This window comes from Monodelphis domestica, chromosome 3 (genome assembly GCF_027887165.1).
Source record: "Monodelphis domestica isolate mMonDom1 chromosome 3, mMonDom1.pri, whole genome shotgun sequence".
Classification (NCBI taxonomy): Eukaryota; Metazoa; Chordata; class Mammalia; order Didelphimorphia; family Didelphidae; genus Monodelphis; species Monodelphis domestica.
The window spans coordinates 434,889,951-434,904,455 of record NC_077229.1 but is presented as its reverse complement, the minus strand read 5'-3'; the positions used below and the strand labels follow the sequence as shown (position 1 = coordinate 434,904,455).

At 35.0% G+C, this 14,505-nt stretch overlaps 1 protein-coding gene across 25 annotated transcripts in view; it reads right to left on the bottom strand.

Moving 5' to 3' along the window:
* NEDD4L (NEDD4 like E3 ubiquitin protein ligase) overlaps positions 1–14,505 on the bottom strand; it is a 444,249-nt gene that overhangs the window by 197,172 nt on the left and 232,572 nt on the right. For 16 of the 25 annotated variants that reach the window (XM_056824470.1, XM_056824464.1, XM_056824466.1 and 13 more), the window contains 3 exons: positions 13,997–14,078; positions 10,427–10,465; positions 7,140–7,193 (listed from right to left, as the gene is read on the bottom strand). The exons of 1 other annotated variant lie outside the window; for it this stretch is intronic. In XM_056824470.1, the coding sequence (XP_056680448.1) occupies positions 7,140–7,193; positions 10,427–10,465; positions 13,997–14,078 (175 nt within the window). Of the gene's footprint in view, positions 1–1,654; positions 4,089–7,139; positions 7,194–10,426; positions 10,466–13,996; positions 14,079–14,505 lie in introns of those variants that run through there. 8 more of the 25 variants (XM_007487524.3, XM_056824462.1, XM_007487526.3 and 5 more) reach the window with 5 other exon arrangements.

Sequence of the window (14,505 nt, the reverse complement as noted above, 5' to 3'; positions counted from 1 at the left end):
AGACAATTGTTCAAGGCAGGGAATGCTTTGAACTCACACTGACACATTCATATCTGAGGCAAATACTTCTAAAATGTCAGCAGCCTCCTAACCCTTTTCTGTATATTCTGCTACTTGAAGCTGGAGAACATTAGGCTAAAGTAATGATGAAGCCCATGGAGCTATGTCCTTGCAAGGGGTTAGGGATATGAAAAAGGAAAGAAATGGGAGGGGGAGGAGGTGTGAAATGAGAGAGAAAAGAAGAAAGATGGGGGAGTTGGATAAAATCATCCAGATGATAGCATTTGCTTGAGGCTGATGCACACTGGAAAATGTGGCACAATGAATTTAGTTTAGTAGAGCCAGAATATCAATCAGCCAAATAATTATTTATGAAGCTAATGTTACAACTCATACACAAAATAAAAACAAAGTATCACCTCTAGAGCAAAGCAGTGCAAATATTTTTTAACCATCAGACACATAAGCTTTCTAATAAGATAAGGATGCTACATGACACTGAAAGACAAAATTGATAATAATGCAAAATATAGAGAATAAATTTCTTTAAAAGTATTTAAATGTAGAGGTTATTAACAAAAGAAATCAATCCAATTTGTTTCTTTATCACTTGCTTTGCTAGGTAGAAAGTATGAGAGCTGCAGAGTCATCATATGGCCGGGGTGAAGTAAGCAGCTGTCTTCTGTGCTACATTTCACTGAAAGGAAGAGCATAAGAGAACAAGAACACACACAAACAGCAAGGGCCAGAATCTGTTTGAGTGAGTCTGTTTTCACAGCTGGAGATAGGGCACTTACTATTCTATATACAGCATCATTGAGCCTGGAGTCTCAAGTGGGCAGTGTTAAATTGCACTGTAATGCAACTTGAGAATTAATGATTCCCCATAAAAGTTTTACCCATGCTTGGTCCATAAAGTTATTTTTCTTCAAAAATAAGTAACATACCATATGTACCAAATTACTGTTCACATGGAGTACAAGTCTCAATTAATAAAAGCAAACAAAATGACCTAAATTGGACCAACTCCTAACACAGCAGAGAAGAACCATGGGACAAGTATTTATGTAAACATTTTAATTAGTTAAGAGAAACTAAATCATTATTTCCCCATTTTCTAACACTTTAAAGCATAGATTATTTTTGATAAAAAGCTCAGTACAGGATGAAGCTGGAAATAGGTTCCTTATGAATTTCTCAAGATTAACAAATGACCTTTAGTTTGGGGGAGGAGGGATGGGGGAAAAGGGGGAAGGAATTGCTTTTTAATCACTGAAAAAGGGCAACCATTGTATTTCATCAAAATAACAACACACATTTGTTTCAAAGGTAAAGACACCTGAGGGCTTTTGAAGACTTCTAGAGAACAAACATTTTTAACTGCTAAGTATTTTCTTACAAAACATCAGGCAGGCAAATTTTAACACTATTATTCTAACCAAATACTGGATCCACAAATACATATCAAGAGCACAAGAGCAACATAACTTGTGGTTAGAAATTATGAGTAACCTGGCTCTTTGAGCAGGAAAACTACAAATGCTGTAGAAAAGGGTTGCTTTTATTTGTAATGCAAAAAAAAAGAAAAAGAAAAAAAGCATTCCCAGTTTGAAATGTTCAAAGAGGACTCTAACACATTCAATGTCTAACTTACCGGAGTGCTTGCTACTGGAGAAGCAGGTGTTTCAGAGCTAGTCTCTTCAAGAGTCTGGTGAGGTTCTTCATGACCACGAGTTACCAGAATTCTAAAGTGTTGTTGTCGGGTATTTTGATCTTGTCTGATCTTAAAAGTACAGCCCTTACTCTGTGGGATCCTTTCTACTGAATTACTCCTGTGTATTTCAGGACAATTCCTGCCATTGTTAGGAGGTTCGGAATTCACTCTATCTTCCATCGGGCTAACTCGCTCAGGTCGAGGTTGGACTGGATAGGAGGTACTCCTCTCTAGCCTTATTCTTGGATACCTGACCAACCTGTCCCCCTTTGTTCCAGTAAAACCAAAATTGTAATCACCACCAGGGCTTGGAGTGCTTGTTTGGGGTTGCTGTAATTGGAAAACAAAACACCTTTTCCCAGAACTAGCAGACACATCCGGAACATGTTGCAAAGACCAACGCCTGGGCTCAGGAGCAGAAGGGTTGTTCTGAACCTCTGATCCAAAGGGCAAGAGTCTAACTTGACGCATGTCTGCACTTGAAGCACGATGCTGAATTCTTACTCCACTTATGTTCAAGCCTGAAGCGTTTTCATTGCCTTCAACTGTCTGGGCAACTGAGGGGACTGCATCCCCTTGGTTATCTGAAGGAACTGTACAAAATACTCTGTGACTGCAAGTATTGGATCCATTGACCTGTTGTCCTAAATCATCGAGCAGCCTTGGTGGAGAATTATTGGGGGATTCTCTTTCTGAAGTTTCTTGGGAGCTACTTTGGGATGAAGAAGGTCTACTTACTGGTGAAGTAAAATTCTCCCTAAGGTCTGAAAACTTATAGGGAAGGTCCTCATCAAGAGAATCTGGTGCCCCGCACTCATCAGTATGTCCGTTCACAGCTTTGCGCTGCAGGGAGATTTGCACAGATGAGCTCCTTGTTGGACGGGCATCAATGTTATTCAGCAGCTGAGGTATAAACATGGATGTGCTTCGTTTGAGAGATCCCACTCCTTGTAGACTACCGCCACCATACTCTGCTCCATTTTGAGAGAATGGGTGAGAGCTGTTTCTCCTTGGCAAAGTGTGGAATGCCATAAAAAAGTCGTCTTCTCTCTCTCGATCTAGGATCTCTGATTCAGGGGCTGTGTTGCTTCGACCAGAGCCAAAATGAAACCGCAGCCGATGGGCCATGGTTTAACAGGAGGGCAGGAAGGGAGAGGGAGACAACAACCACAACAATTCAGGCACTGCCAGAAGTTAAAAATCAAAGGCATAAACTCCAAGAAAAATTGTCCCATCTGCCAAACTGTTAGCACTGCCCCAACGATAGCGACAGATAGCAGAAATAACCCAAGTGGCAAGCTGCATTCCAGGCATGATTGGATAAGAGGAATCAGAGCTTCTGCACACTGGGACAGAGGGTAGGATGGTTAGAACCACATGACCTTGCTCTCCCTCTCCAATGCCAGCTTGTGGACTTGGGTTTTTTTTTTCCCTCCCTCTCCCTCTCCCTCTCTTTTAAACAGTCAGAGCCTGAAACGGCACCTTCCCAGCTGCTCTTTTTCCATCAGAAAGGCATTGCCCCAGCAGGCGAGCTCTCACAGCTGACTGGGGCAGCAAACACTCTCAGTGCTACTATAAATCTAAATCACATCATATTCACAGGGTACTTCTGAACTGAGCAACACGCACACGCGCACACAACACACATAACACACTTGACACACTCTCTCAAATGAATACAAAGTGCTACAAATTGTCTTCCATGAAAAAACACCACAACATCTTCCCACATCCTCGCCACCTCCTCAGAAAGACCAAGTCAGAAAGTAGAAATAGGTCTCGTTTTCATAAGCAACATATTCATTTTGTTTGTTTGCTCATTTTGCTGGGTTATTTATGACATCATCAGACTACCAGGGTGGAATGCAAACTAATAAAAACATACTATAAATATAATTACACACTAGCCAGAAGTAGTTTCCCTTTAATGCTAAATAATTAGACTATGATCAACAAGTAAGAAAATATCTATGTGGGGGATGGGGTGAGAGATAATTTATACTATTCTGGTAGTTAATACTATAAACCTTGCCAATACACTAAAACTTTCTCCATAAAAACTACCAAAAAGAAAAAAAGATTGCAAAGAATTCTCATACCAGGAATGAAAAGAAGCAGTAAAAAACACAGCTTGAGAAAATATTGCCTCTTGCACATCACAGGTGGGAAAGATGGAGGAAAACAAACAAGCAAAAAAAAAAGGCTAGTAGGTATGCAGATTTGCATTAATTTCATAATGTCACCATATAGAAGAAATGCTACTCCAAATTAGTGAAATTTGAATGCTCATATGGGATATGTCTGGGCTCCTTAAGAGCCAAAATGCTTCCCAAAAGAGGAAGGTTTTTAAAAAAGTTTTCAGTTTCATTAACTCAGAATGACACTTCAAAAAATTGTTTATTTATTATTTCATATTCATATTTATTCTCTCATGAACCAGAAATTTTAATTATTTAACCATAAAGGTTGACCTGAGATGAGAAAGGAATAGAACTAAAATAAAAGGCCTAGACAACAAGTCTCTATTAACTCCCAAAGCATAGTTTTAACAACCTATCTGGAATCATGGGTATGGGGCAAGAGGAGAGTTCGACACCATGTTTAGACATCCAAATCTGTTTTCTAGCAGCATGTTTTCAAATGCCAAGATGACCAATTATGAAAGAAATGGAATCTGGCTTGTTCAACCCTAAAACTGCCAAGCACCAGCACAATCCCATATTGTCTTTAACAGGATTACGTGCCAACAAGAAAGAACACAGGCATTCGTCACACAGTAACAGTTCTGCAGACAGCTTGGTGCAAACCCAGGTGTTAGTATAATTAAACATAATTTTCAGATAAAGCATTCTTTCTATAGCAGGACATTGGCAAATGCATCTTCTGCATTCTAACAAGAAATACTTGGCAGAGCAAGAGAAAAATGAGGGAGATCTTTTTATTTTCATAGTCAATTCTTCTAGTCTAAGAACAGTATATTAAATACAAAATCAAGTTCAACATAAAAATAATTCACTTCCACTCTAGCTATTATGTTCTGATTAATTATCAAAATTAAATTCAGGATATTTCAGTAAGCTTTGGTTTATCTCAAGACACAATTTAATCCTTTCTCTTACATCTAACTTTTCCCAGCTATGTACAACAAATAAGACACAGAAAACAGCAAATCCCTATTCTGGTAGAAACTCATGTTCTCTTCTGGGTAAATGAATATGTACGTCAATAGAACTTGGATCACTGATAATAAAATGTTAGCATTGTTTATATACAAGATAGCTACATATCACAAAGTTTATATAGATTTCCTAGTTGTGTAAGGGGGGGGCAAAATCATATGCTCACTAACATTAGATCCATAAATATTTTAATATATTAATTTATAAGTTCCTAAAAGAAACAAGTAGGACTAACTTGTCTGGCATGGTTTTTGGGAAAATCAATAAGCACTTATGAAGATAGAGAAAACATTGAGTGTTATAACGATAGTGAAGATCTATATAAATTTAAATTCAACAAAAGAAAATGGTAAAGGAACACTATGTAAGAACTAGAAGGCCTGGGCTTAAATATTGCCTCTGACTTTGACACTAAAAAGCTATATAACCTGGGACAAGTCACTTATTCACCATTCTATGGTCACTAAACCTATTTCTTCATCTATGAAATGGGGATAGGAAATGGTTAGATAGAAATTTGCTTGTGTCTGGATTGTTCTATAATTGTAATTCTTGTTCAAAAAATTATAACAAAGTGCTAAATAAATGGAATCCACATCTTGGGGCCAATGCATATGCATGGAGGAAGAAAAAGATAAAATTGGAGTAGAAGTAGGAGTAATAATAATAATAAGTAGTAGTAGTAATGGTAGTGGTAGTAGCAATAGCAGTAACAGCAATATTTTATAATGCATTAAGTTTTCTCAAATACTTTACAAATATTATCTTATTCTCATAATAACCCTGGGAAGTGAATTTTATTATTATCCCCATTTTACAGACAAGGAAACTGAAGCTGACAGAATTTAGGTGGTATACAGCTAGATTTGAACCTTGGTATTCCAGATTCCAAGTCTAGCACTCTATTTTGTTGCACCATGTGTAAAATTGATTATTTTGGCACATGATCATGGGGATAGCATAGAGGGTATACATGTTGTAATAATTATCTTTTTTTTAAAATAAAGGGTCTACTTAACTGTATAATATGGTTTTCCCCATTTAAGCAAATGAGAAAACAAAGGTTAAACTGAAAAGCTAACATTCTTTTTGGTTTTTGTTACCCTAAATGATATCTGATGGAAATTTTAACTAAGCACTCCAGAAAGAAGTTTTTCTTCCATATTTTAAAGGAGACAACTAACCAATTTGGGGGCATCTGATAGATAAGAGCGCTGGTTCTGAAGTCAGGAAGACTTCTCTTCTTGAGTTCAAATCTGGCCTCAGACATTTACCAGCTAAGTGACCTTAAGTAAGTTACTTAACTCTCTTTGCCTCAGTTTCTCCATCTATAAAATAAACTGGAGAAGGAAATGGCAAACCACTCCAGTACCTGTCAGGAAAACCCCAAATGGGGTCATGACGAGTTTGATATGATTAAAATGGCTGAATGACCAAAAAAAAACCCCAACATTTTTTATGATCATTTAAAAAAATGTAATTTTTTACTCTGTTAGGGCAATCTATCTCTTGTTTCAAGTTGTTAGATATAACTTGAACTACTCTGCACAAAGAAAAGTCATGTGAATAAGTATGGTTTGGAATTCCACAAAGTTTATTTACATATAACAAGAAATTCTTAACAGATTAAATGCCATTCTGTATATTAAACAACAGCACATAAAAAAGTCTATGTTCACATTAATGAATTTTGTTTTTGCTTGCTGGGAAAAATATAGTTATACACAAATATCATTAATCTTCTAAGCTACCACATAATTAGGGTAGAGATGATGAATACTTAAAAATTTAAAAATATCTGGATGTTAGTGGATAAATTGCTCTGACTTATGCCACACATATTTTAATGTGAGTGTAGAAAACTAGACAAAATGACATTAAAAGTTGCACACGCTGAGATTCAGAATGATCTAGATCCAAAAACCTGGGCCCAAAAGTCTTTTGTCTGCACATACTATCTGTGTGCTGCAGAGACAAGCCACTTAATCTTTCAGTGATCCAAACAACTATTTATGATTATAAATTACAGATAAATTGCCGGTCTTCATTGGTAGATGAAGTTTCCATGGAGGAGAATTTCCTGTACTAATGAAATCAAAGATCTTAAGAACAAAAATTTTTACTATAAAAACATATTCATTTACTAATCAAATTTCCTTTAGTATAATACCAAAAAAGGTATAATTGTCACATTAAGATCATTGTTTGGGGAAGGGTGTAATGGAGAGTGAAAAGTCAGAACTTACCAGTCTATTCTCATCAAATACTTCAAACAGGAGTCTATGATTGGATGGGTTTACCTATAAGAAACACAAATACCTCTAGATCACCTTCAGTAATTAAAAAATTCACCACAATGAAAAAAGCCCAAAAGATAAAACCAAAGCAAATAAAGTCCCTGATAAACAGGGATGCATCTAACTATACTTGTCATATCAGCAATGTCTACAGTGCTAAACAAACACCCAGTGGCAAGCATCTAAAACAAATTTTCATTTTCTAGCTGCTACAGACTTTTAGCTACAACACTGAAACAAGTGGGAAGGGGAAATTAACTATGTATCTTTTTCTGAGAAATAATTTTCAGTGCTTTAAATTTAATTTTTATCTATTCTAAAAGGCAATTCCCATGGAATATCTATAACTCAATCTTTCCATAAAGAACTTGAAACCTAAGAAGTTGTCTCCTAGGGATGTCAGAGACAAAGATTCTATGTTACATCTAGGCCAGGGCTGCAGTTTGAGCCAAAAGATGTGATAAGGGAAAAATATTTATCAAGAACTTCTAATATACCAGGCACTGTGCCGATCACTTTTTAGGTCCTTTATACTGAGCCTTACAACAACCCTGTAATTTAGGTGCTATCATTTTTCTCATTTTATACTTCCCCAGGATCACATACCTAGTAAATGTCTGAGGCTGGATCTGAACTCAGGTATTCTTAACTCTAGACCAAATGCTTAATGCAAGGAACTATCTTACTTGCTTAATGGGCTTTTTTGCCTATTGAATTCATGCTTCATCACTCATTAATTATCCTCTTCACTATATTCTCACTCCTAATCAATCAATCAACTAGTACTTACTAAATGCCTACTATGTGCTAAGTACTGCAAATGGTATATAGCATAGAATAGTGTTTTTTTTTAATGTTTGAAATAATTGAAGTTTTTAAAAAAGAAGAACAGATGAGACATAGCTCTTTGGACCAAAAAAAAAAATGATAGGAAGTCAGATGACATAGGTGGTAGTTGTAACTATCAGCTCTAATATTTGCTATCCATGGGATCACTTATTCCCCCTGGGTCTCAATTTCTCTTCATTTTGGAAAATGAGGTAGTTGGATTAGAATTTATCAAGAAGTCAGTTCATGCTCAAAATTCTCTAATCTTCTAAAATACTAGACACCCAGCGGCTCATCCATAATGGCATTGTGAAATCCTCTATGTTTCCTCCATGCTCCTTACCTACTTCTCAAACATTCCAGTAGCAACTAGCACTAAGAAATAATGCTGGCTCTGACTCTGACACAGACTTGCTGTACACACTTATGAGCAAATAATTTAGCCCTTCAAAATCTGGTTTGCCTAGACCGTAAAATAAAGATATTATTAAACACAGACATCTCAAAGTTCTTATCTAGTCCTAAAACTTCATTATAAGGAGCATATTTGGAGAGAGTAGGAATGAAATCATCTTTTTCTTTTCTTTTCTCCTCATGGAGAGGAAAATTTTTTTCTTTTCAAACTAAAATTTCAAGACTATATAGTATGTCTTTAAGAAGATATTTGAATGAGTCTCTTTGATTTCTACTGCCATTTTAAAAATGGAATAAACATACCCAAGTCCTTGAATGGCAATAAAAGATATGACATTTCTGTTGAGAGACTGAATTAACAAGGCTGAGGTTAAATAAAGACTGAAGAGTAATAAGGCAATTTTATTAGGGTGCAGTCAGAAAATAGTGGAGTTGATTGAATTTTTGATAGCTTGAAATTATAGCATTCAAGATATTAGAAAGAGCACAAAGAATTTTGGGGAGACACTAAGTATAAATGACTTCTTTCTCTGAGTTTGTACTTTAGCTTAGCTAAGTGTGAAGAAAAATACCTTCTAAAACTACAACAAGAAGAAAATACAGAATTAAATTTCGGCTAGCCAATGTTTGTTAGATAAAAGAGCATTTGTCCAAATTTTTGCTAAATGTGACCAATGCATTAAAATGAAAAGAGCCTTAAAATATTTGGAATTCAAAAGAATTCAATATTGCACCACAGAGTTTCATAACACAAGTACATGGCTTTGTTTTTGTTCACTAGTTTTTTTTTTTTAGTTCTTCACTATTAAAATCTTTCTCTATTAGAAAGTATAGACAGAAGCTAAATAATTTAATTCAAAATTCCAGGTTTTAGATCTGAATTTATAAAACAAGCAGTCAATAAGTTCTATGAGTGCAACATATAACAAACGATTGAAAACTAAGTGGAAATGGCAGCAAGAAGCCATTCTATTACAGAATAATTTTTAGAGATTTTGTGCTATTAAAAGAACAGTAATATCATTCAATTATTTCCACAGTTGAATCAATTAATATTTCCAAAATATTAAAACAATTAACCACAAAACTGTGTAATTACATTAGAGGACTCTGTAAATTAATTCACAACTCAGGCCTCTTCCCAAAGGGCTGCTATTAAAGATTAAGAGCTACTGATATTTTACCTAATTTGGTAATATTAATAGCATAGCAGTAACTTTTTCTTTTAAAAAAAGGCAGAATTGAACATCAAAGTTTTTCTCCGTTGAAAATTTTAATTCTGAGCTTTAGAACATTTTCTGCCAATCTCTATTTAAAAAAATCCAAATGCCTTATTCAAATGGTTGGTCTTTCCACCTATACCTAAATTAATATTTAAGTGAGTCAAAAAGGCAAGTCATATGACAGCTCATTTCATACTTTTTGTTGTTTTTAACCTTGTAAATACATTGTACAAAGGAGACTAAAATTTTAGAAAATAATGTTAAATACCTATTGTCACTTGAGTCATAATTATTATATATGACTAATATTCATACACAGACATAGACATGCATACATACAAATATACACTCATGCATAAATAGAGCTCCATTTAAAGAGCCCTCTGAGGAAAGTGCACTACTGCTATGACCACTGCATTAACAAGTTTAAAATTAATAAATAGTTCTATTTCTTCAGAGTTTTTAGGGTTTAAATTTTCTTCCATTCACATAATCATTATACCAGAATGAAGCAGTGCCATATTTTATTCTAGCACTGTTGTCTTCTTTAATTTTCTGTAGTAGCCCCAGCTTTTAAAGAAATTGGGACACTATGTAGCCTTAAAAAGAAAAAAGCTTAACGGCAAAAAGCTTAACAGCAAAAATGTTCACCATCCAACAAAATTGAAAATAAGCAGTAGTACGTCTTCTCTCCCCAAAATAAATAAAAAGAAAATGTGTCTAGTTATTATTAGGAACAAATTGGTGTAAACAAGGTTAAAAAAAACTTACTCTAAAATAAAATTCTTCATTCCATTTTGGATTCAGTGTCTGTAAGAGAAATTATTTTTAAACATGTATTATGATCTTTAGAACTGTTAAAGTTATCTAATACATTTAAAGTCATAAAATTCACATGTAAATCCTTGCGCTTATTAAGAAAATTCACTAAGAAATCCAAAAAATAGCCCCCAAAGCCCCAAACCAAACCACCCAAAAAAATCAACAGAAAATCCCAATCATGTAGCCAATTGATTGAAATTCTTCCACACATAAAACTGTGTGTGGGAGTGCATTTATGAGGCAGAGGTTCTAAAAATAGATTCTCAACTATTAATAGAAATCTATCACTAGAACAGAGATCATCAGGGATCTATATGGAGACAATGTGGTAAAGAGAAGAAAACCATATCATTTATTAAAACAGAAATAATATGATACTAAGATGGGGATGGCCTTAACTGTCAACTTTTTATGGAGCAATAAAATGTTTGGGGGAAAGGTTCGGGAGACTGGTTTTGTTTTAAATTTAGCATTTGCTAATTAAAAATTAAAATGGCTAAACTTGGAGGGAATTTTTCACAAAAAGGAGAATCGTTTGTATTAATGAATTCAGGAAAACACCCATGAGGTAGAAAGCAAAGAAAATTTTTCTTTAATTATACAGGACAATTTTTTCCCCTGAATTATATATCCATATGTAATACAGACATATATTAGTTGAAACAGAAAACAAAAATAATTTTCCTGCTTTAGCACAATGTACATACCCAGATGTGTAGCATTCCCCAGAATGAACCAAGATCATATTTCTAGTGAAGTTTGCCCATCTGACTTTTAGTCTTATATGGGAATGAGATTTTATACATAGATATACACACATGCATAAACATATGCATTAGAAAAGAAAAGATGTATAAAAATATTTTTACAACTCCATATTCAGCTTCTGATATAGGCTGACCAGACTCATGCAGGATAATCCCTACTTTTATCAACCTATTTCTTTAAGGTAAGGCTTCATAGAAAAAAGAAAAAGGCAAGAAGTCCTCATTTTGCACCATAATATATAGAAACAAAAGACTGTCATTCCAATTGCACACTGCACTGGCATTAAAATGTCAGGATTGTCTATTCTCCAAAAACTCTATAACTAAAGATTAAAAATAAATCTCAATAGACAAAATTGCATTATTTTTATTGAAAAATGTGCAAGACAGATAAGAATGAGAAAGATATACTAAGAAAGAAAGCAAGAGATACATGAGGGAGAGGTAAGAGGAGAAGGGAAGGGCAAAGAAAGAGACAGGGAGGAAGAGGGAAGAAAAGCAGGGAGAAAGGAGAGGAGGAAGAAGGACAAAAGGGAAACAAGAAGAGAGGGAGAGAGAATGGGGGGGGGGGGGGAGATTTGATGCATTGTCAATCACCTAGGCCCAGGGTTCCCCTTTATTGCATAATGATGCAATCCTTGAGACATGCATTCTATCAATTCCGAGGTACAAAGGTAAATGGAAAACTAGAGAACAATAAAAATGTATAATACACAGCATGGAGGAATAACAGAGAGATGAAGAGAATGAAGATGAGAGTGATTCATCAACACTGAGAACAGGACAGATATACTAACCAGGATGTTGGCAGTCGACTACCCAGGAGGCAAAGAAAGGGAAGCAGCCACCACTGCAGACGCAGGGGTGCAGGGGCAGGGAGAAGGAAATTTTTTTAAATCCCCACAGCAGAAAACCCTCCTCAGTACTAGAATGCTATTGTCGCTTTTGTTTGTTTGGTTCTGTCTCTCTTGAGAGAAAGTGGGCTAGGAGAGCCCTGCACTCACTCCTAGCCAGCTTCCTTCCTGCCACACTGATGGCTGAGCAAATGACAGCTAATAATGAAGGAAACAATGGCCGGCCACCAGCGTCCTCCACGGGAAGCTTCTAACTAATCAAAACATATTCTACTATTTTGAAAACAGATTTTTTTAACGCCAGGCACCGTGAAACCGTAGAGGTTACACAATAATCACTTTTCCTTTCACAAAATGACCTTTACGGTGAGCTCAGAAGCATATTTGCTGCTGCCCATGCAGCAGAAAGCCAGCATTTCAGTAGCTAGGATAAGGATATTCAGCAGTCAGGCAAACCCCAAATCATTTGATTGGGTCAAGTGGATGCCATACAAAAACAAAATGAAGTGAAGGAAAAATAATAATCATGCAAAATCATTATCATGTGAAAATAAGAATATTTTCATAGAAAACATAGATGCATCATTCAACTTTCCTTATAGATAGAAACTATGCAAAGAGCCAGGCAGAACCATAGGTTCAAATCTATATTTTTTCCTAATTACTCTTTGATTTTATTTAGCATGCATGAAATAAAGCATTTAATTCTCTTTGATAATTGTTTCTTCTTCTATTTTTGAAATCCAGATGGTGCTCAGCTTACCTAAAAACTATTTTGAATTATATATCCACACTTAAAATATTTGCAGTTTAAGCTATAGAATGAGGCAAAACACAAAGGCACCTGCCTAATTCTTTTTAAAGCAAACATGTTCTAATTTAAGAATAAGGTTTATTTATCTGTTAAAAATTAGAGGAAAAAAAACATTTTTCCTGAAAAAAAATGAAAGTTTCTCTCGTCTTTTGATGCTTTAGATGCAATGGCAATGAAACATGGCATATATTGGGCCAATCTTGGAGTTAGGAAAATCTAGCTCCAGGGTTAACCCTAAGTCTTCCTAGATATGTGACCATGAATAAGTCATTTAAGTTCTTAAATTCCAGGCAACTCTCTGACACCATAAATTTTACATCTAATTCAGTGGAGAGAATGGCTATATTGGGAATTTGCCATATGAAATTATAGATTTTTAAATCAAGACAGCTGTGCTGCCTTATCTCTTCCCCAATCCAACTCCCAATGGTTTTATAACCAATCAAGGAACATTTATTAAATACTAATATAATATTGAGAATACAAATACAAAAGGAAGCAGTCCTTGAATCTCAAATCCTCAACTATAAAAGGAATGAACTAGGTGGCTTTGAAAGTCAGTAAGCCTTTATTATACACTTAATAGTAGTTATTATAAATTTAATGTTATTATTATTTATTATATATTTATTATACACTTAATATATGCCAGGTATTGAGCTAAGTACTGGCATTTAGGATCTTAAGTAAATATCCGAAGTTTCCAAAAGGAGGAGGGGGGATGAAAGCTAACATGTGAACAGTTGAAGGTAAAAATGTAGGCATTTGGAGCAGCTAGGTGGTTCAGTGGACAGAAAGTCAGGCCTGAAGACAGAAATTCCTTGTTTTAGACATTTTCTAATTGTGTGACCCTGGGCCAATCACTTAACACCCAAGTGCCCACCCTTTAACATTCTTCTACTTTAGAACTGATACTTAGTTATCAATTCTAAGACTGAAATTTTTTTTTTAAAAAACAAACAATTATAAAATTTTATGGCCCGAGGAATAATCTTTAGAAAATATACTGATTTCAAAGAACTTGACTAGTTATAGTTTTTACACTAGAGATAAACACAACTTAAATTAAGAATTGAGTACTCACCTTTTTAATGGTTTTTGTCTGCACCAAAGCAAGTTCTCTGTTCTCATCTGCTACATACAGCGAAAGTTTTACATATGGATCACTGTAAGAAAAAATTCATATTTACTATGAACATACTTTTATCTTCCTAGAGTGTATACACATCTGAAAATAATTTAATGGACAAATTCCAAAGTCAATGCTAATTGCTTAAGGTTCAAGTAAATTTTGCAAACCAGGCATTAATGAGTTTTTAACGCTTCCTTAAAAATATTACTGGGGAAAAAAATAAAGGCTTTAACCATTCTAGGTTATAAAAACCTAACGGATTTCCTAAGCAGGTGATTCAGTTCAATGTGCATTTATTAATCACTTATGTGCAAAGAGCTCTAAATACAAAAACAAACAACAAAAGAAATGGGCTTTGCCTGCAATAATCAGAGACTTAGAGCTATAAAGGATCCTGGAGACCATCTAGTCTACCCCCGCATTTTATTTTTCCCAATTACATGGAAAAACTTTTTTTTTAA